Source organism: Olea europaea, chromosome 18 (genome assembly GCF_002742605.1).
Source record: "Olea europaea var. sylvestris chromosome 18, O_europaea_v1, whole genome shotgun sequence".
NCBI lineage: Eukaryota > Viridiplantae > Streptophyta > Magnoliopsida > Lamiales > Oleaceae > Olea > Olea europaea.
In genome coordinates, this window is record NC_036254.1 from 14717944 (window position 1) to 14741531 (window position 23588).

General features: G+C 36.2%; 3 protein-coding genes across 3 annotated transcripts; 1 reads left to right on the forward strand and 2 right to left on the reverse strand.

Moving 5' to 3' along the window:
* The first annotated feature begins 2259 nt into the window (after nucleotides 1–2259).
* On the forward strand, nucleotides 2260–9375 carry LOC111367574 (spliceosome-associated protein 130 A). The gene is made up of 4 exons (XM_022988522.1): nucleotides 2260–5425; nucleotides 6242–6733; nucleotides 7571–7725; nucleotides 8984–9375. The coding sequence occupies exons 1-3, from the start codon at nucleotides 2423–2425 to the stop codon at nucleotides 7706–7708; spliced, it is 3633 nt and encodes a 1210-aa protein (XP_022844290.1). The 5' UTR covers nucleotides 2260–2422; the 3' UTR covers nucleotides 7709–7725; nucleotides 8984–9375.
* A 596-nt stretch (nucleotides 9376–9971) lies between these two features.
* On the reverse strand, nucleotides 9972–13317 carry LOC111367575 (outer envelope pore protein 21B, chloroplastic-like). Its single transcript, XM_022988523.1, has 5 exons — nucleotides 13056–13317; nucleotides 11661–11735; nucleotides 11361–11513; nucleotides 11113–11211; nucleotides 9972–10268 (listed from the first exon to the last, which is right to left on the reverse strand). Exons 1-5 carry the CDS (start codon nucleotides 13152–13154, stop codon nucleotides 10185–10187), a joined length of 510 nt encoding a protein of 169 aa, XP_022844291.1. The 5' UTR covers nucleotides 13155–13317; the 3' UTR covers nucleotides 9972–10184.
* Nucleotides 13318–14391: 1074 nt separating this feature from the next.
* Nucleotides 14392–20393, reverse strand: LOC111367576 (dolichyl-diphosphooligosaccharide--protein glycosyltransferase subunit 1A). The gene is made up of 10 exons (XM_022988524.1): nucleotides 20102–20393; nucleotides 19614–19658; nucleotides 18619–19253; nucleotides 18390–18537; nucleotides 18137–18313; nucleotides 17020–17088; nucleotides 16835–16924; nucleotides 15379–15537; nucleotides 15065–15289; nucleotides 14392–14809 (listed from the first exon to the last, which is right to left on the reverse strand). Exons 1-10 carry the CDS (start codon nucleotides 20201–20203, stop codon nucleotides 14618–14620), a joined length of 1842 nt encoding a protein of 613 aa, XP_022844292.1. The 5' UTR covers nucleotides 20204–20393; the 3' UTR covers nucleotides 14392–14617.
* Nucleotides 20394–23588: the final 3195 nt, after the last annotated feature.

Here is a 23588-nt window from a genome sequence, read left to right on the forward strand (position 1 = left end):
TTTCCAAGTGTACATGCTAAAGGACAGCTCAATCATATATAAATGTTTTTTTTTTTTCATTTCAAATAAATATTTTCCAAGTGTACATGCTAAAGGACAGCTCAATCATGCCAAAATTTTGAGTCATTCAGTACCAATAAGACTCACCCAGAGCAGCATGCTAGGGAGACCATTTTTTGTTTTGTTTTGTTTTGTGTTTTTTTTTTTTTTTTTTTTTTTTTTTTCNTTTTTTTTTTTTTTTTTTTTTTTTTTTTTTTTACACACAAACATTTCATGCACAATCAACGCGCAGCAAAACAAAAGTGGGGAAAAAAAATTTCTCTTATACTACAAACATATCTCCTAAACAGTAAATAAGTCCATCCATAGATTTAAAAACATTTGTCTCTACATATTGTACAACAAATACGTGTTAACAAAATAACACAACTAAACTGCCGACATCATCTCATTTGCTGCATTTTCACTTTTTAATAGACAACATATATATATATACGACGAATCTACAGAATCGATTAAACTCGTACTCTGATATCATTCTGTAACACCCTGAGATCATTTTCATTTCTATTATTAGTTTTAAATAAAAATAGCTTGAGGTGCTACAAACATCTTCTTTGTCTAACTTAAGCAAAAATATCACTTTCACTAAGTGTTGAAAATGCATAAAAATAACTATTAAACAATGCACACAAAATTTAATATCAAAATGTTCTTGAAATAAAAGTTTGACAATTATATTTCTTAGAAAATTTACTCGTCGATCCCATAAGCATCACTTGGTCAATTTTCCACGCGTCTACACAATCCGTTTTAATCTGAAATTTTAGTAAGAGTGAGTATTTTGAAAATATTCAGTAAGAATACGTACACATTCTTATTCATATGATATAAATATAAAACTGACATAAACATACCAACATTTCTTAGATTTAGAGTTCAAGAAATTTCTTAAAAATCCCCATATCCCGTAGGATTTAACATCTTTGACCAAACAGTACAATCCGTAAGATTTAACATCTTAAACCTAACGGTCCATCCCGAAAGATTTAACATAGAGTTCTACCGAAAGGCCTCATAGTATTTTATGCCAAAAATTATACAAATATCAAGGATTAAGAATTTAATATTTTGTACGATATATTCTTACCTCAATTGACACAAAAAATTATGAAAAAAGTGATTTGAAATGATAATGTGAAAGTGAATAGTGTGTGTTAATGAACTTATGAAATTTATAACACAAAACACTCTCACACACTTTTATCATATGCTAGATAGATTTGAATTATCATTTTTATTTAAATTATTGATAGGTGGAAAATAGCGATTCTTATGTACTTGAACTTTCAATAAGTGAATTCAACGTATTAAACATGTAACTAGAAATCAAAAGCGACAAAGTTACCATAATCGGTCTATTATCATTAATAAGTTACTTGTACCATAATAAATATTAATTAATTAAATTGGATTCTATCCCAAAAAGAAAAAGAAAAACACTCGAAAGGAAGGGAACGCCTATGAAATTTTAGTAAGAGTGAGTATTTTGAAAATATTCAGTAAGAATACGTACACATTCTTATTCATATGATATAAATATAAAACTGACATAAACATACCAACATTTCTTAGATTTAGAGTTCAAGAAATTTTTTAAAAATCCCCATATCCCGTAGGATTTAACATCTTTGACCAAACAGTACAATCCGTAAGATTTAACATCTTAAACCTAACGGTCCATCCCGAAAGATCTAACATAGAGTTCGACCGGAAGGCCTTATAGCATTTTATGCCAAAAATTATACAAATATCAAGGAATAAGAATTTACTATTTTGCACGATATATTCTTATCTCAATTGACACAAAAAATTATGAAAAAAGTGATCTGAAATGATAATGTGAAAGTGAATAGTGTGTGTTAATGAACTTATGAAATTTATAATACAAAACACTCTCACCCACTTTTATCATATGCTAGATAGATTTGAATTATCATTTTTATTTAAATTATTGATAGGTGGAAAATAGCGATTCTTATGTACTTGAATTTTCAATAAGTGAATTCAACGTATTAAACATGTAACTAAAAATGAAAAGCGACAAAGTTACCATAATCGGTCTATTATCATTAATAAGTTATTTGTACCATAATAAATATTAATTAATTAAATTGGATTCTATCCCAAAAAGAAAAAGAAAAACACTCGAAAGGAAGGGAACGCCTTATAGGCGTAAAACCGTGTGTTCACCTAGCGACTTTTGTTTACTGCACCGAAGACAACTTGTCATTCTCACGTTCACTCTCTCTAGTCTTCTGGTTCACTTAACATCTAGGGTTTTATGCTTAAAAAGCTCCCCGTTTCCTAGGGTTTCTGATTTCGCTAATAGGGTTTCACGTATTACATCACTGCACATATCATGTATCTTTACAGTCTAACTCTTCAACAATCCACCGGGATCCTATGTGCCATCAACGGCAGCTTCTCGGGCGGCAAAGCCCAGGAAATCGTCGTAGCACGAGGCAAAGTTCTTGACCTTCTCCGCCCTGACGACAACGGTAAGCTTCAAACCCTCCTCTCCGTCGATATTTTCGGCGCCATTCGCTCCCTAGCTCAATTTCGCCTCACCGGCGCCCAAAAAGATTACATTGTGGTCGGCTCGGACTCCGGTCGCATCGTAATACTCGAATATAATAAGGAAAAGAACACCTTCGATAAAATCCACCAGGAAACTTTTGGCAAATCGGGATGTCGCAGAATTGTCCCGGGGCAATACTTGGCCATAGACCCGAAAGGTCGAGCGGTCATGATTGCGGCATGTGAAAAGCAGAAACTTGTATATGTTTTGAATAGAGATACTGCAGCTAGGTTAACTATTTCTTCACCTTTAGAGGCGCACAAGAGTCATACTATAGTTTACTCGATTTGTGGGGTGGATTGTGGGTTTGATAACCCAATTTTTGCTGCGATAGAGTTGGATTATTCTGAGGCAGACCAGGATCCCACTGGCCAGTCTGCCAGTGAGGCGCAGAAACATCTGACGTTTTATGAGTTGGATTTAGGGCTTAATCATGTTTCAAGGAAATGGTCAGAGCAGGTTGATAATGGAGCTAATTTACTTGTGACTGTACCTGGTGGTGGGGATGGTCCAAGCGGGGTGCTTGTTTGTGCAGAAAATTTTGTTATATATAAGAATCAAGGCCATCCAGATGTCCGTGCCGTGATACCTAGGCGTGAGGACTTGCCAGCTGAGCGTGGGGTTCTGATTGTCTCAGCTGCTATGCATAAGCAAAAATCAATGTTTTTCTTCCTTTTGCAGACTGAGTACGGGGATATATTTAAGGTGACTTTGGACCATGACAATGATAGAGTGAAGGAGTTGAAGATAAAATATTTTGATACAATTCCAGTGACGTCATCGTTGTGTGTCTTGAAGTCTGGGTTCCTGTTTGCTGCATCAGAGTTTGGGAACCATGCCTTGTATCAGTTTCGGGCAATAGGAGATGATCCCGACGTGGAGGCTTCATCAGCTACATTGATGGAAACAGAAGAAGGATTCCAACCTGTATTTTTCCAGCCTAGGAAACTGAAGAATTTAGATAGGATTGACCAAGTTGAGAGTTTAATGCCAGTAATGGATATGAAAGTCATTAATCTCTTTGAGGAAGAAACCCCTCAAATATTTTCTCTTTGTGGTCGAGGTCCTCGTTCATCCCTGCGGATATTGAGACCAGGTTTGGCTATCAGTGAAATGGCCGTATCACAGCTGCCGGGTGTTCCAAGTGCAGTGTGGACTGTAAAAAAGAATGTTAATGATGAATTTGATGCTTACATTGTTGTTTCATTTGCAAATGCCACTCTTGTGCTTTCCATTGGTGAGACAGTTGAAGAAGTTAGTGATAGTGGGTTTCTTGATACAACACCTTCACTTGCTGTTTCTTTGATTGGTGATGACTCTTTGATGCAAGTCCATCCCAGTGGTATCAGGCATATTAGAGAAGATGGTCGTGTTAATGAGTGGAGAACGCCAGGGAAGAGAACGATTGTTAAGGTTGGGTCTAATAGGCTTCAGGTTGTCATTGCCCTGAGTGGAGGGGAGCTTATATATTTTGAAGTGGATATGACTGGGCAACTTATGGAGGTTGAGAAGCATGAAATGTCGGGAGATGTTGCTTGTTTGGATATTGCTCCTGTTCCTGAAGGAAGACGGAGATCACGTTTCCTTGCGGTTGGATCATATGACAATACAATTCGTATACTGTCTTTAGATCCTGATGACTGTATGCAGATTTTAAGTCTGCAAAGTGTTTCATCACCTCCAGAGTCTCTCCTATTTCTTGAAGTTCAGGCTTCTACAGGTGGTGAGGATGGTGCAGATCACCCTGCAAGCCTCTTTCTGAATGCTGGTCTACAAAATGGAGTTTTGTTCAGGACAGTAGTTGATATGGTGACAGGCCAGCTCTCAGATGCCCGCTCTCGGTTCTTAGGACTGAGAGCACCAAAGCTCTTTTCTGTTATAGTGAGAGGGAAAAGAGCTATGCTTTGCTTGTCAAGTAGACCTTGGCTTGGTTATATACATCAAGGACATTTCCTCCTAACACCCTTGTCATACGAGACTCTCGAGTTTGCAGCGTCTTTTTCATCAGATCAGTGTGCAGAAGGTGTGGTTGCTGTTGCTGGCGATGCATTAAGGGTTTTTACCATTGAGAGATTGGGAGAAACCTTTAATGAAACTACTATACCTTTGAGGTATACCCCAAGAAAGTTTGTGCTTCAGCCAAAACGGAAACTTTTGGTAATAATAGAAAGTGACCAGGGAGCATTTACTGCAGAGGAGCGTGAAGCTGCAAAAAAGGAATGCTTTGATGCTGCTGGAATGGGGGAAAATGGAAATGCTGATCAAATGGAGAATGGTGGTGATGAGGAGGAAGATCCTCTTTCTGATGAGCAATATGGTTATCCAAAGGCTGAAGCTGAGAAGTGGGTTTCTTGCATCAGGGTTCTTGATCCAAGGACTACGCAAACAACCTGTTTGCTGGAGCTTCAGGATAATGAATCTGCATTTAGCATATGCACTGTGAACTTCCACGACAAGGAGTATGGAACTCTTTTAGCTGTGGGTACAGCAAAGGGCCTACAATTTTGGCCCAAAAGATCTTTTGAGGCTGGATATATTCATATATATAGGTTTAAGGAAGATGGAAAGGTCCTCGAACTTTTGCATAAAACACAAGTGGAAGGAGTCCCTCTTGCGTTGTGTCAGTTCCAAGGAAGATTGCTAGCTGGGATTGGACCTGTACTTAGATTGTACGACTTGGGGAAAAAGAGATTGCTCAGGAAGTGTGAGAATAAGTTGTTCCCTAACACAATCACTTCTATTCAAACATATCGTGATAGGATTTATGTTGGTGACATGCAGGAGGTATGCTCTTAAATAATCTAGCCTATATTTATAACGCTGAATTGATTATTTTTTTCGAATTTGATTTGGAGAGCAGAAGGCTCATGTTCTCATAGTGTGGTTGATAAGCTATTTAAGAATTTGCGTCTGTTTGTATTGGAAGCTTCCATTACTAGGTGTCAATGGTCCAGGTTGATGTCATCATGGCAAACAATTTGGAGGATTAAAAAAGGAGTTTTTTTGGAAATGAACAATCCTGGAACATTTGGACACTTGCTCTAAATCTTAATGCTTTCACTTGATTCAAGGTTTTGGCAACTATGTCATTTTTTGGTACATGAAGACCATGGAAATCAAGTTTTTATCAAGATTAAAATGCCACTTACTAGTTTATGTTCATTTTATGATTTATCTCGATTATTTGTCTTTGGAAACAAAAGAACCTTGATTCTATCATGTTCAGACAAATGAGTTTCCGGACAGAAGCTTTTTGTAGTGCAATTCTTTGTTCTCCATCTTCCACGCAAAAATGTTTAGTTGTTTGTCTCAAGTGGTTTAAGCTTAGTAGGCACAGGAGTTCGTGATTCACTTTTGAGGTTCACAATGTAGTGTTTGAAGTAAAATATGTCTTGATTAACATAATTTTTATTAAACTTATGTTCTTTGAGTGCTCCAAATACAGGAGTTATTTTATCTGGTGAGTTATGATGATTTCGAAGATGATGGTTAGATATTACAATTTGTGCAAGTAATATTTTTCTCGTACTGTTTTCTGCTAAGAGTTCTTCACCAGCAGGTTTTATTTATTTATTTATTTATTTATTTATTTTTTTGCAGTCTTTCCACTATTGCAAGTATAGGCGTGATGAAAATCAGCTGTACATATTTGCTGATGACACTGTTCCCAGATGGCTAACTGCAGCACACCATGTAGACTTCGACACAGTGGCAGGGTCAGACAAATTTGGAAATGTTTACTTTGTGCGGTTACCCCAGGATGTGTCGGATGAGATTGAAGAAGATCCAACTGGTGGGAAGATAAAATGGGAACAGGGAAAGCTGAATGGTGCTCCCAACAAAGTTGAGGAAATAGTGCAATTTCACATTGGTGATGTGGTTACTTGCTTGAATAAGGCATCGCTGATTCCAGGAGGTGGAGAGTGCATTATTTATGGGACTGTAATGGGTAGCTTAGGAGCATTGCTTCCCTTCACATCTCGTGATGATGTTGACTTCTTCTCCCATTTGGAGATGCACATGCGGCAGGAGCACCCACCTCTGTGTGGCAGAGACCACATGGCATACAGATCTGCCTACTTCCCAGTCAAGGTAAAGTTCAGTTACTTATCTTCTCCTTGCAATGTGATAAACTTTAGTACTTGCATCGAAGCACTACAATTTTGTAGTCGTTCAAAACTGGAGAAAACTTGATCCAGCATTGCATAGAGATAGGTATTTTTTTTTAACCTTTTCTTTCTTTCTTCCATTTTTTATTTGTTCGGTTCTGTGAGCCGATGAGGTGGTTGGTTATGGATGCAAATCTTATTAAGTTGAGAAGAGTTTTTAGATTTTTGAGAAGATAGCCGATTCTGACAAGTTGACCTATTTTGATGGTGCAATTTGTCTTGCTAAGAGGGGCTGATATCTTGGTAAAAAGAAATGTGGAATACAATAAGTTCCAACTTGATCTGCAAAACCCCTTACCAAGCTCGCTGCGATAGACAGAAAAGGACCTTGATTTAGCTTGCCAATTATCTCTGACCTGTTTCCATTCTTAGATCTCATCAATTACCCTGTTTGTCTCATGCTGAAATTCAATTATGATGGTGGAGACAGACTGCATCTGAGTCATACTCAATTCTCATAGTTTCCAGCTAAAAGCAATAGATTCAAATGTTATGTACACAGTGTGGGTAGCCTCTTTATGGCATCAAGCTGTGCATGTATTGATGAAAAAACTAAACCTGGACGGCGGAGGCTAAATTGTTGGCTAATGTTCATTGCTTACTACTGATGCTCACACTGCTAGTGCTATAACAACTGCTAATTTCTAACCATGCATTTTACATTAAAATATCTGCAATTTGCGTCCTTTATCTCTGACGCTATTTTTTTCCATAATACCTATTTGTTTTGTGATTTTTATCCTTTGCAATAAATTTGCAGGACGTGATTGATGGAGATCTGTGCGAACAGTTCCCAACTTTACCCATGGATCTGCAGCGTAAAATTGCTGATGAGTTGGATAGAACTCCAGGGGAAATTTTGAAAAAACTGGAAGAAATAAGGAATAAAATCATTTGAGATCGTGCTCATGAAAGGTAAAATTGTGCCTAAACAATTCCATTAGCGTGTGTTTTGCCTCTATATACTGATATTGTATGTCAATGTCATACTTGTTCACTAGGTAAATTGATGAGGTGCTTATACTTATCTTTGGTTAGAATCTCATTTTTGCAGTCAGTTTCTATTTTTGTTTGTAAGATATACCTAGTTGGAATATACTGTGAATGTTTTATTATCTGATTGAGGAAAACATGTATTCCTTATTATAATTTTTTGGGATAAATATTTAATCAAATGAATTGTCGTGTCTGTCACTGACACTCCTTGGACATTCCGTGACATATACTATTATGTATTTTTCCTTCCTCGGCATTGTCATATAGTTTAACGAAAAGTTATTCTATTATAACAATTAGCTACTCAACCAATTTAAAAGATTCCATGAACAAAATATCAAAACTAAGAAAAGAATTGAATGATTTTACTAAAAAAATTATAAGCATGTCGACAGGATATTAAATCTACATTTTAAAATAAAAATTTTAAATTAACCTGTCCCTGGCATGTCCATGTTCGTGTCAGTGGCCTTGAAAAATCACTTGTCCGTGTTATGTCGTGTCCGATACGCAAGTCCGTGTCCGTGCAACATAGTCTATGACTAAGAGGACAGACTAAATACTGGGATGAGTTTGGAGGAGAAGAGATGAATCAGACAGCATGCAGTCAGATTTGCCTCAAGTGTTGGACAGGTTAGGTTAAAATTGTTTCAGGAGTCTAAAATGCCTAAAATTGAGGGGTTTAAGGACTCTTCTAGCGCAAGGACAGGAAAAAGTTTGCATAATTTTGAGTATCGAGAATTATTCGACCAAGATGGTACACAGTAGATTTTTTCAGACAAAAAAGTAGGGATTATTTATGTCATTCTTGTGTCTTCATATTACATGGTTTGGATTATTTACGTCATTCTTGTGTCTTCATATTACATGGTTTGGATTATTTACGTCATTCTTGTGTCTTCATATTACATGGTTTGGATTATTTACGTCATTCTTGTGTCTTCATATTACATGGTTTGGATTATTTACGTCATTCTTGTGTCTTCATATTACATGGTTTGGATTATTTACGTCATTCTTGTGTATTCATATAACATGGTTTGGCTTTTTCCTACTTTCATTTTTGTTCAACATCCAGTAAGGGGCCGTTCTTTTTTGCATCTAGACATCTATCTATGGCTGTGTGGAAAGGAACTAAAATGTTCATGTAATTACTAATCAGAGTTAATGCGCACAGGTATGACAATGACCTTCGTGTAATAGAAGATTGGCCTCGTTGATGCTTAGGATGGTTGTTACAAGACGAAAGCACATTCAGAAAAATAGTGACATATGGTTGAAGAATGAAACATGGCATTCACATAGATACGTGCCCCTGAAGAAGCAAAAACTCTTATTGTTACCTACTTTATATTCACCTTATTTCTGTTGTAATTTTTTTCTAGATTTATTCCCTTGAATCTTGTAATCAAGTGAAGCAATACAGTGTGTCCGAATAACTCGTACTGCTTTGATTTGCAGAATTAGAACATGTGAATTGTATGTTGAGCCAGATGCCCTGTTTATTCAGTAGCAGTGTAAAATCAGATGAGTTTAGTTTGAAATCTTGGGTGCATCGGTTCCACCGAACCTTGTATAGTTTATACACGGTGACACGATTTGCCTTGATGTCGTGGCTGCTTTGTTTCTAGAAGTGGGCCAAAATTACAGAAACAGATGTAAGAAAGAAAGAAACCAGATAACGGCGCCGCTTTATTTTTAGGGATCTTCACAATTTTTAAATTCTTCCAAACAGACATTCTCTGGCATCCATTGCTTTCAAGTGCTTCAAGTCTTAGCCAAGCAAGCATGTACTTTCACATCCATCTCATGTAGTTTAGGGTCCTTTAAAACGATAGTAAGACTTGAAATATGTTCCCATCGAGAATCTTTCTACAAAATTGAGAAGATAATTTCTACTAATTATCGTTATATTTCAAGCTGGTTACAAGCTTACCAAGTGAGTACTTATGGGGCTCGGCACGAGTCACGACAGAGTAGTCTTATGGCATTACTTCCTATTTACTTTTAATTTTTGGGTAGATATGAGAGAGAATCTTTATATTTAGCATTTGAACAGAAAGGAATTTGAGAAAGAACTAAGAATGATCCAATGCTGGCTAAAATGATACCCATCCCCGTCATTACATTATCCAGAGAATTAAGGCCTAAATAAAACCATGTAATACTACCAAAACAAGTATGTTATTATAGAAAATATTGAGAAAATTCACGTCTGTTAATCAGAAAACAATGGCATCCGATTCCTAGAACATAACAATCTGCAATCACAACCCTTCCCAGTGACTAGTATCACTAGTAAAATATAAAGGGAAATATTACTTTGCTGCTACTAATTGAATTGCATCCCACCTGTATGCTAGTCAAAAAATTTCCTCTCACAAGTCATATCTCACATTCCATTTGCCTTTAGTGTCAGCATTGAACGTCCAGTTATTTTCCCTAATCTGGAAGTACGGAATCTGGAATAACAATTATAGAAGCAGTGAGCTGATAAACATATAACAGCGAATATCATCAGACAATGTGCACATTATGCATTTATTACACAATACATCGTACACAGAAATAAAGCATTATACTGTTAAGGCTACTAAAGAGAAAATAATGAGTTTCGTGATCCCAAAAAAAAAATTGATTAATTGAAATTTGGAAGTATTAAATAAATTGCGTTATTTCAATGAAAGATGTTACTGTCCATTGCAAAGAAAGTTTTTTTTTTTTTTTTTATAAAAGTACCATGAAGTAACAGGACTGGAAGTGGTAACTGAGATCTTTTCCTCCTGTTGATCTATATTTCCTAACCGGTTGTCAAACTAAGCTATAATCACTAGTTTATTATATAGAAGCATTAGTGTTCCTCAAGGAAACAGTAGCATAGCTCCAAAATGGATATAATTGTGCCAGTATAATGTGATTTAAACGTTGCCACCTCTAGAATCTTTCAATTTGAATGCACTTATTCTTGAGAGAGTTTTGGAGATAATAAGTCACCCTCGAATCATTTCAGTTTAATCCTTTTTACCTCTGAATGGACTCTTCATGCCAAATTATAATACAGAAAAGGCAAACTGCACTTTAAAATTCCCCCTGAATTTATTGCATTTAGGAGATCTAGGATAAAAAAGAAATTTTAATATACGAATACAAATACCGCACAAGCACATGGTTTCTCAATAAACTTCTAAATTCAAGATTCAGTATCGATTTCATCAATCACTATGCCATGAAACCAGATGCCGACCAAAATGAACAACTTTGCATCAATGTAAATACCAGAATCCTTACAGTATTCAAGTAATATACCTTGTCAACAACTTCATAGCCAACTTTCAACCTCAAATCTTGGTCTTTTTTAAAATTATAGATGATCCAAGTAAATTCAGCTGCTCCTTGGGGCTCCCTCTGCAATATCATTGTGATGTACAAAATCACTCATGTAAGTTAAAAAATGAAGGTCCTAGGATATGGTTGTGTTTGTGCTTGTGTAAAAAACTGTGAGCATTAATAGTCTCACATATGGACACAAATTGCAGAAGGAAAGAAACTCCAACCTCTTTAAATTCCTTGTCAATAATCATTCTACCCTTGATGTTAAAGTTTATCAACCCATTGTCAGTCACCGGAATTGTCTTCTTTCCACGAACACTGTACCTTAACTTTTCGTGCCTGGTGTATTGAATACCTGCGCCAATGCTAGCTGATACCTATACATTCAGCAACAAAATATATTTAGTCCTTATTATTTTTTCTTGTTCCCCCCTTTTCATATATCGGAATGGGGAGGGGCAAGGATGATCTTACCCTCAATTCAATTTATAAAAAAAAAAGAACAAAAAGGAAAAAGGGTTTACATCAGGATAGAAATGCCTTATCATCGCACTAAGATAACTTGGAGCTCCAATCCTTGTGTCCAGCTCTCCATGAAGCTGCCAATTTGAGTGACCATGCCCATGAGGGAAGATAGTTCAGGAAATTCGTGAGGTTAAATATAAAGATCAAGCTATATTAGTAGCCAGTCTACAAATATCAACATAATTATTCCTTTTATTGATATACGATGTACAATAGTAGTTCAAAGTCAGTTGAACAGACACATAAAACCGTTGGAAACTTAGTTTGGCCTCAGCAACATTTCCTGAGGGTAAAATAAAATGAAATTCAAAGAAATAATACGGTCTTATAACAAGTCATGCTGATAATGCACATTATATTTATCTTTGTTTTTCCCCTCCTTCCCCTTTTTGAAACAATAACATCCTCCCTCATTTAACAAATGGCAATTTCATACTCCAATATGCATCCACATTCCACATGCTCACATAATTTCATTAAGATATAACCTCTAACGAACATATCACCATAAGAGCATCTCCAATAGGCTTTCTATTTTTAAAGAGCATATTCTACATTTGGAGAGCATCTATAAATTTAGAGAGTCAAAATTTTAAAGTACTCCAACAAGCTTTTTATATTTAACATTTAATTTTACTATAAAAAAATATTTACCCCCTCCGTCCCATTTATATAAGCCGACTTTCCTGATTTTTTTGTCCCAATTATTAAGTCTTGTTTCTTTATTAAAAATGTTTTGTTTTGTTCATTTACTAATATACACTTATTCATTTTGCTTTGTTATAACCAATTTTTCTCACTTAATCTTGAAATTTTACAAATATAAATAAGGGTAGATTAGGAAACTTATTAACAAAAATTACTTTTCCAATAACATTAAATAAGATTTCTTAATCCGCGTGAAAAATAAAATCAGCCTATATAAATAGAACGAAGGGAGGATTACTTTTCCTCTATATTTTATTTTAACTAACTTTCCTCTAGATTATGTTATTATTTTCCTACATTGAAAATTGGAATACTTTGAACGCATTTAATTATCTCTCTAAATTAAAATGTTAATTTAAAGAGTTTATTGGAGCATAATTTCAAGGATCATTCTTTTAAATTAGAGAGCACTCATGTTAAAATGTCACTTATAGACTCTCTAACTATATAAAACTAAGCATTTTAATTTAACACCGTATTGAAAAATAATAAATCTTCTTTGAAACGATTACCAAACCAGAATTCAAAACAGTTGGCGATAAGAGCGGATATGGCTAAGCTGAAAAACATAACCCATAAGTAATTAAATATGCCTTGAAACAATTGTTTTTAATGCTCTAAATTAAAGAGCTATATTCATTCAAAATTTGATATGGAAATGAAATTAAATGTATGTAATGATGGACCTGCAATTGAGTATTGGAATCGGCGGCGATGGGATACTTTTCCTTGGCATGGATTCTCAGGGATTTGGAGTCTCCGCCATATCTAAGTGAGCTTTCCATTATCAGCTACCTCAAATGCTTATCTACTTGACAAAACCCTAATCCTACAATCGTATAACCTATATGGATATCGCGGGTACACAACACTATGCTGAATGCTCTACAACGAACGGTGGAGACACGGAACATGTGCGGGCGTAGTTGGATACATATTTTCCCCCCTTATTTGCTTTTCTTGTAAATAGTTTTTTTTTTTTTGTGAGATTTTTTTTTTTTTTAATTTACTAATAAGGCTTTCGTTTACCACTTTAAGCTAATTCTTGATCTCTAAATAAATACTTACTTTGATACTACGCATTAATTCTTTTACTTAGGCTCTATTTAAGTCGCATTCTTTGAAAAAAAACATATTATTTAATAGTGATTTGACATTATTTCAATTACACATTTTTTAATAACATAATATTATATGCAAATTCAAAATTTTTCCTTATTTTTTAACCATATATTTCTAATCGATATATTATTCAATAATGGATTTTTATGAAAATAATATGACTCAAACAAGGGCTTAAAGTAAATAAAAATTTCAAATTTAAAGTATATTTTACTAGGAATTTTATCGAAATTACAATGGTAATTGCACATTTTGGCTCCACTCTATTGTTATTAATTAGATTGAAAATAAAGATTATTAGGCATTATACAAATTTGGAAAATGAATTGAATTTGTTAAAATTAGGACTTTTAAAGACTAGTCTTGGCCCTGCATAAACAGTAAACAATTTGTTCAAACAAACATTTTGCCTTTCCGATAGAAATTAAAATCATATTTTAATAGATTTTATTTAAAAAAATTGTAAATTTCATAAAATACGTAATTAAAATTAATTATTAACTTTAACTTTGATATAAAAAAAAAAATAATAATAATAACAATAAATTTTAATCCCTACCAAATAGATTCATATGAATCTAACCATACTACTAAATTTTTAGGATTCCCTATGCTTCTTGTAAAAAAAATTTTAAGCCAACTTCATCTAAAAAGTCTCCTAATCAAATGAAATATTTTCAAAAAATATTTAAACAAATCCAAAATCAATTTTTGACTTTTCAAAAACCTGACCAACCAAAACTTTAGCAACTTCAAAACAATTCAATTGATTTGAATTAGTTCTAATTTTAAGTGCCATAGTAACATTTTCATTTTCATGTACATTGAAAGTAACAGCTGTGCCACCAGCACAGACCCATTTGCACGAAACCTATACAGAGGCACTCTAACACACAAAAATCTTGTCTCAATTGGCCGATGTCATTGCACAACCTTATAGTACTCAAATACAGTCGAATGTCCCTAAACAAGTATCACAGTTTTTTTTAGCAAAGAGCCACGTCACAGCATATCCCTAATTTATGTTGTTCAAGTCGCAACAAAATTTTGTCCCGACCAATACATAGAAAATGATGGATGATCGAGGTGGGTTAAACACTAAGAAAATAACCCTTTTCTTCCTGGATTAAATCTCATCAATTATTTCGAAAAGATCATCAACTTCCTGCCTCAATAGTGCAATTTTCTGCTGAACAGAAGCAACACGATTCTCAGTTTCTCGTCCCCCAAATTTCTTCTCATAACAATCTACCACCGTGGAGTGTTTCAACATTAGCTTCTCTTGCAGTTCCTTCTCCTTGGCAACCAGCTCCTCCACCTACATATGAGGCCAACAAGGTTACAAGACCACAAAATGTCTAAATCACCAATACACTCTTCTCTCTTCACACAAATATGCCGTTCATGTTCGATAAGTATTTAGACAATATTAGATATTATAAAGAAAAAGATTTTTTTTTAATCATTAATACTATTAGGGACTATATGATCCTCTACCAAACATGTGACTGCAGTTTTATTTTTAGATACAACCAGTTTTATTAATAAGAAAATCAAATAGATAGAAATGAACCTTCGATAAAATTTGAACAGCTTGGGGGGAAGATTGCAAGAATGACAACAAGGGTTTCAACTCTTTGGACAGATCCTTAAGCAAACTGTCAGCAGCTTTGCGTGCTGCTTTGCAAGCTTGCACATCACCGGTTCTTGAAAGATCTCGTAATGATGCTTCTATTTTGTCATGGACTGCCATACAGCGGTTCATGATATTTTGAAACTGCTGAATTGCAGTTTGTACCTGAAAAATGGATCATTCAGTCCAAGATTTCCCTTAACTTGAAAGGTTTATGTAAAAATGATACAAAAAAGGACACAGTATAAACTCACCTCATCCCACTGTAGTTTAGCCATATAAGAAGCAGAGGATTTTGAAATTGTCAAGTCTGCATGCATATAAACTATGCATGCAACAAAGAAAAAGAAAAATCCAAAAATCAACATCAATGGCTCACTAAGCAAAGAAAGGCTGTTGAACTTGTAATAGACCTGTGGAAAAATATTATATATCAGCTTCCAACAGTTCCAAAAGCAAAGCCACCGCAAGGCAGAGTAGCATAATGAAATGCCATCATGACAGGACTCAAGACAAATTGGACACACAGACAACAAAAGGCCCTTGGCATTTAGAGACCAAAATACACATGCAAAACCTGCCATCCTGCTCCAAATGGAACCCATTCTCGTACAACAAAAATAGAGAAAGCATAACAATCTACGAGAGAAACCCAATGAGAATATTTCTGAAAATATTTTTTTGGCATTTCACCACTCATACCATGTTTTATGAAGGAAGTGGTAGGCTAAATAAGAAGAAAAAAATTTATTTTAGTTCACAGGAGACGGAGATTACCCAAGAATATAAGTGCCAACGGCCAGCAAAGGCATCTGAGAGAAGGTAGGAATGTTTATGCATTGCAGAAATAGAAAATTGATGGGTGGTGATGCTGGTGAGCCTCCTACTGCAGACTCTTGTGAGTTGAATGGGTTCCCAGAAGTAGAAAATTGGTGGATGACACAACTTGGGTTTTAAACATGGATCCAAATATATTCATAAATTGGCAACATTCTACTTTTAAGCTGCCATATGTAGAAGGCCAATATCAAGGATAATAAAATGTCAAAAACATATAACTCCACCTAAAAGAGTGAAATTAAGAAATAAAGTACGAGAAGAGAAATGCTGCGGAATCAAATGGCTCATGTTCTAAGCCACTGACTGGCACTCAAGGAAAAAAGAGGACGGATATTTATCATGCTTGATAACCAGACAACATCCTGGAAAAACAGGGTTAGAAAACGTTTTGAACTTTTTTGATGCCTTTCTTCTCAAGTTCAAGTTGATACTGCATAATATCCCATGAAAGTGCACACAGCATTTAGCATTCTTGGTTTTCTTTCCATTTTCTCAAACACTTGAAATCATCATTTTCTTATCCATCTAAGCTTAGATTAATACCAAATTGTTACTTTTGTTCTTCCACTAAAACATTGACTTTGAATGTAAAAACCAACTTCATATATGCAAATTCAATAGGTCATTACAGGGTTCAAAATAAACTATATCAATAGAGGAGCTAGGAGTGACTGGATGCAAATTTAGGTAATTGAATCATTTAGAATTCCATAACGTAGAATTTTTAAAGCGTTCAATTTCACTGGAATTCAAAATGCAAAAGTTCTCTTACACGATAATATTATTAAATCAACTTGATGATAAATGCAGTATACTAAGAAGACTGTTGCATTTTGTGTTATCATCTAGCATCCTTAATTTCAACATTACCTGAAAATATTGATTATGCTCAGGCACAGCATTTGTCTTTTCCAATACAATTACTGGTCGGCCAACCATATCCAAATGGGAAATTTTTGTCTACAATGAACCCAAAAGCAAACATTATTTAGACGGGCAGTTCCTTATGCATCAAGGAAAGAAATATTTCTAAAAAAACTTCAGTTCAACCACACCTCTTTCGACTGGTTGACAGGAAATGGAACAGAAACGGAAATATCCTTAGACCCCTCTGGCAAAACAACCTGAAGTCCAAGAAGCCACATAATCTATTAAGTAACCAATCTTGACCAGAGAGCAAGTGAAAAATGTAAAAACTCATTGTACTTTTTACACCCTCTAATCGTTGCTAAAAATGACTCGTGATTCAACACGTTATCAAATAATTATATTCATTATTAGCATTATAAAACAACATAAAAGAAAAATAATGGCATGATGACAGATCAATGATAGAAAGATAACCTGTTAGAAAACACCAAGAAAAATACTAATTTTCCACATAACTTGGCAATAAATGGAGTTGTTCCATGAACAGTTCTATAAGGCTAGTTTGAAACTGATAACTTCGAAAAAAAAATATTCGACTTATTGAGAGACACAGAAATACTAATTTTTCTCTTAATTGCTGAAAACCACTCTGTTGTGCTGGACTCTTGCTGTAATCTGCAAAAGTATCTGATGAAAGACGATCCAAATGGAAACATACATTAAATATCCGGCTAAGAGAAAAGGACTCTTACATGAGATACCTTGGAATCTAATATAAATAAATGCAAATGATGCCATGAACTCTACCCACCGTGCATACGTTACCCACACAGGTGATCAAATAGGTCAAATACCAGAGAAAGGCAAAGGCAAAGCTGTAAAATTTCAAAATCTTTATTTTATCAGGTATTAACATGGTCTTCTGTGATTGCAATATAGTTGATTCCATTAAACCTTCGGTACATGAAACAGTGAATCAATCAGAAAGGCAAAAATGATTTTAAATGACTCCTAGGAAATAAGATTTAGTTTACTGTCCTTGTTGTCATGGATAATTCACATGAAACTCATACTTCTGAAATTTAACTCACAGTTGAGCTATGTATAAACTGAGTTGAGCAAAATCTATACAGATGATTATGAGTTTTTCTGTACGACAATGAAAAGAGAACAACAAAAACAATGTTACAAGCAGAAGGCCAGAAAAAATAAATGACTGGGAACAACGTCAAATGAACCCGAGGACAAAATTATGCAGGATCTAATATCCTTATAACAGGTATCTGAGTAAAGACACATTACCTTCACTATTAGATTTTCGATGACCACCTCATCCATTGGGCAACCAAAGGAGATATTCAGAAAGCGTTTTCCTTGTGACTGAAACAAGAAATCTTGAAGTGGCAAACCATATCCAATGGTAAATGAAGTTCTCCACCCACCAAAGATTGGATACCGAGGTTCTATTTCCAGCAATGTCTGAAAGTAAAGAAAATATTTTCACAACCAGAATTACATTGCAACAATATATTGCCTTAAATAAATAGACTCACACCTTTGCAGAATCTCCCCATATATTAGAAGTTGAAATATTTCCTATCTCGTCCCTATAATAAATCGAATGAGCTCTTGGTGGCAGTTTAGCAACAAGATTCTTGAATGCCGATGAACCTCTAACATGGGGCCGAGCTTGATAGTCTAGCCTGCAATTATTAAAATTAAAAATAAAAATTAACAAACATAAGTTCATAGAGAATCGGATTAAAATAAGATATCATCAATACCTAGAGAACTCCCCAGTAATTTGTGCTCCTGCATGATAAATGTTATAATTTTCTGTCACCTGCACATTCCCCCAATGGGAAATTTCTATTTCTCGTACCAACTCTTGAGCAACAGTAAATGGTTTATTGTTCACAAAGTGAACTACAATAGGAGAATATGAAAAAGAAGGAACTTTCTCATAGGGACCATATTTAATCTCTGAGCCAGAGAACTTGGTATTCTCCAGTTTAGTATAAGATTCAACTTTTGGCTCAGGTAGTTTAACTGTGAGTGTCTGAACCTTGACAATATATGGAGATAGATAATATGCACCATCCTGGAAGGCGAGAAGCTGAATGTCAGCTTGAGTTATCTTTTCAGGGAAGGGTCTCAATACATGAGTAAATACTGCCTTGACATCCAAACTGATACTTTCTCCTGTTCCCAATTCCTTGGGTAGAGAGATAGCATACCAAGACAATGCTGGGGGCATTCCTTCAGGATTAACAAGTCTGACAGGAAGGCTACCAGAAGAAACTTTTGTTTTTCCTTTCCCTTCACTAATTGTCGCCATCAGATATGCCAAGTTCTTTGCCCGATGATCAGGGAAGGGCAGCAGAATGTCTGACACAGTGTCAATACCATTATTTTCCACCTGAAAGGAAGATGAGAAAATATTAAATATATAATCAATAACAGTGTGTTTTTAAACTCGTTAAGTATAATTTGCAAAATTGAACTAGTCATTAATAGGTTTGTCCAAGTAGTACATTGCCCTTGTTTGAGTCACATTCTTTTCATAAAAATTCATTTTTGAATAGTGTATTGATGAGAAATGTGTAATTAAAAAATAAGGAAAAGTTTTAGATTTGTATGTAATATTATTTTATTGAAAAATGTCCGGTTGAAATGATGTCAAATCACTACTTAAAAATGTATTTTTTCCAAATAATGTGGATCAAATGGGTAATAATCTAACTAAGCAATGTAAACAGAAACTCAAAAATTAACGCACCTTCAACGATGTAGTGGTGCGCACTATCTGTGATGATAAATCAATCTGTAGCAGACCACAAGTATGTCAGCAATCCGACAACTAAAAGCCAAGTAACAAAAACAATGTATATCGTGATGATAAGGAACAACTCAACTGTGCCAAGGGAATTAAAATCATTCTCCATATACTCAGCGAATGACTGGCATCCTTTTTCTCTCATCTATTGTCTAAAATTATTATGTATTACTTAAAGAATGAATCCTCCTATACATCCCTGTTTCCTTCCAAGAAAATTAGCTAGGTAAGACTGTGCTTATTAAATTTGCAGGTAACGACCACACACATACCGGAGCAATCAAAATCATAAACCCTAGGCATCCTAACTATAATCTCCAGTAAGGAAAATGATATGGTAAATAACAAAAACAAATGAAATCGAATGCAATGACTGAAAACAACATATATCAGCAAAAAACAGCGCGCAACACACCCATATAGAGACTTACGCGTCGATCGAGCTTATGGATGACTAGATCGGAGAGAGCAGGTGAGAAGAGCACATTAAAAGCGATAAATAAGAGCAGTAGATTGAATCGAATTTCCCTCATCTTCTGAGTTGGCGATCCGCCGCCGCCAATTGAGTCAGTGTGATAGCCTGTTTGCTGCAGGCGTTTGAGGATCCTTGTTATACGTTTTCTCCTCTTCAGCGCAGTGAACACAAGTCGATTGGACGAGCTAAACGCGACTTTAGATCAGCCTGTCTGCGTTTTTTACCTTCTGTGGTTTTGCTTTCAGCAAATTTTCTTTAACAAAAAAGCCAAACGACCTTCGAGAATGATCTTGAAGGTGATTTTGTCCTCACATGCTCGACGTGGGTCCTTCATAAAAAAATAATCATGACTCTCATGTGTGTGTTTTGTGTCAATCCCGTGGTCATCCATGCAGACAGTATATCACGACTTTTTCATAAATGGCTTTGCAACTTGCAAGGTAAAAATAGACTTATTATTACATAGGTCGTTTATAAAGTTTTACTAATTTATAATATATCCATATCGCAATTTTTGTTAATAACAACACATTTTAATTGTAATAAATAGTGAATTTGATTATTAGAATTGATCAAATATACCATCCAACTTCAAGACATCACTGAGAGGTTCTATAATCTGAAGTGGATAAAGTAACCCGACCTTTTGGAGATAGTAGACTTACGTCCAATTTGATATTCTGCCCTTGACCTACTACATGAGGTCATCGTAAAGGATTTTTTGAACTTCTTTAAATAAATGGACCCGTAAATAAGTGAATGATTTTTTTCGAAGACGAAAGCATATCAAATACTCAAGTCTCCTAATCTATTTGGTAAATGCTCAACGTAGCAAAATAAGACCACTCTTGTTTTTATTAACCAAGTGGCCGGAGACATTCTTATAGCACTCAAAGGTAGTGAAGCAATCACTAGATAGATTGTTTATGCCTATGATGAATATGATCATATCATCTACAAATTATCAATAAGAGGCAAGAAACCCCTATGTTTGCAAATGATGTATGAGAGGCAAGAGTGTACCTCTATGTCTGCAAGTCATACTCAAATATCTCTAGAAAGTAGCCATGGGAAATGTTACGTGTTGACACACTTAGCCAACCTATTGGGGCCTATGACCCACTCATGTCGAAACACTATGAAAAGTAGTTGAGGCCATGATGCGGAAGCACCATGAAAATGGAGCCGAAGCCCTGAAGTGGAAGTATTATGTGAATGGAGGAGGCCCTGTTGGCCGAAGCTCAGTAACCGAGGTAGCAACCTTCGAATCACAAAGCAACATCTTTCATAGACACTTCTCTCAAGAGATCTTCTGCACAAAGATCTTACTTGAATGATTGAAGGGATGTTTGTCATGCGTGTAGATGTTAAGTCTTGTTACTAGTAGAGGCGGCTCTGCAAATCAATAAATATATAGTAGGCTAGTTGCGACTGATGCCTACAATTTGACATGTAAATTGTCCGGATGAGGCCACGTGTACCCCGAACCAAGGGTCACGATCTAATTGGTGACACTATAAACACTCCCCCATGCACCCCATACAAAGGCTAATGCAAGAATCAATATAAGGAATAATACTTTACTTAACTTTCTCTTACTATCTTGCAACACAATACGAGTTTACACATTTTTACATACACATTTACAAATATCGATTGGTAATTATTGTACAATCAGTCTGCGAACATCCCGTCGAATTTCGAACGCTCTCGTTCCGTGCCGTTGAGCTACTCCCATGCCCTTGATCTGTCTGTTTTAAATCGTCCACGTGTCTTAGCATCTTGGACTTTCGCTCACGTGTGCGTGGGTGGGTCCGGTATCTATTGGCAACATATTCTGGGGTCAACAGATTGGCGTCGTCTGTGTAAAATCATACAATAACCACGAACAACCTTGTGGTGAAAGCTTATTGAAGAGGAACATTTAGGCACCCTCTTTGAAAAGGGATTTGTTCTTGAAAAAGAAAAAGATGAAGCCCCACAACTTAGCAGAAATCTAAAGGTCAAACATAGAAAATGAGTTCAAACGAGGATACGCCCCCCAGAAGGGTAAGAGAAAATGCGGGTGTGCCCCCTCCAACAGCTGCCCCAGTAGCTCGGCACCGACTCCACCACCACCATAGACGAGGTGGAATGCGAGTGACAGCCTGATTATCAAGAGAAATGGCCGCCATGGCAGTCAACATGAGAGACATTGCTAGCCAGAATATGGCTATGAGGGGACTCATGGCCCAAATGCAAGGCCAGGGAGGCTTTCCTATTCCTCCATACGCCCCCCAAGAGCACTACCAACAAGAAGATAAAGTTCAAAGACAGAGAGTTACCTCGCCGGACTATAGCCGAGGTAGAAGTCCATTTGAAAGGAAAGTGAAAGTTTATGTTTCTTCAAACTACGCTTCTAAGCGACCCACCGAGGTCCCTTTGAACCATGATAACTTTCCACCTCCATATGAGTAAGAGCGAAGACAGAGGAGGTCAGGTAGTATATTTGACAGAATCAACCTTGCAGAACAGAGGCCCAAGCAACAACAGTCTCATGAGCCTTGGACAAGACCACAGTCCCCACCTCCCATGCCTCAGCAGTCGGAAGAAAGGCATGAAAATGCCCCCCGTGCTGCACCGCCTAAAAATAGGCGCCAAAGGAGAAAATAGGAGGCTAGGAACCGTCCCGAAACCTCTCACCAACCACCAAGGTATGAGGCCGAAGAAAATGATTCAGATGAGCAGCAGAGATCCTGTGACTTGGACGATGATGATGAGAACCTGCCATTCTCGAGGGAACTAAGGAGTGTCCAGGTCTCGAACCACTATGTTATGCCCAAGATACCAAAGTATGACGGAAGAGGTGACCTTGAGAAACACCTGAACGCTTACAAAACTCACATGAGCCTCAGAGAGCCACCCCAACTGTGAAGTGCAGAGCTTTTGAAATTTGGTATAGTAGGTTACCACCTGGGAGTATAAGAAGTTGGCCCGAATTCAAGACCACCTTCTTGAAGAGGTTCGCTATGAGCAAAGAGGGAGAGGCTCCCATCCAACGCCTCCAAGACATGAGATAGGCACATGGGGAATCCCTGAAGAGCTTCCTATCATGCTTCACTGATGAGATGACATACTGTGTTCAAGTCACCGACCGTGAGGCGTTATCTGCACTAAGAGTAGGCCTGAACATGAACACCCTATTTTGGAGGGACGTGCAAAATCAAGACCCCACCACCTTTGATGCCCTGCTCGAGATGATGAGGCGAGAGATCATCAATGAATAATTGATTGAGCATAGGAACATGACAAGTAGAGGCCTCCCACCTCCACAAAGGCAGCGTGCTAGAGGGCCGACATCATACTTGATGGATTACCAAATGAACCAAGCCGGAAATGAGAGTTCTGGGCAAGCACTTGCCACCACCACTCTGAATGCAGTCCCGACCTTGGCATATGATGAT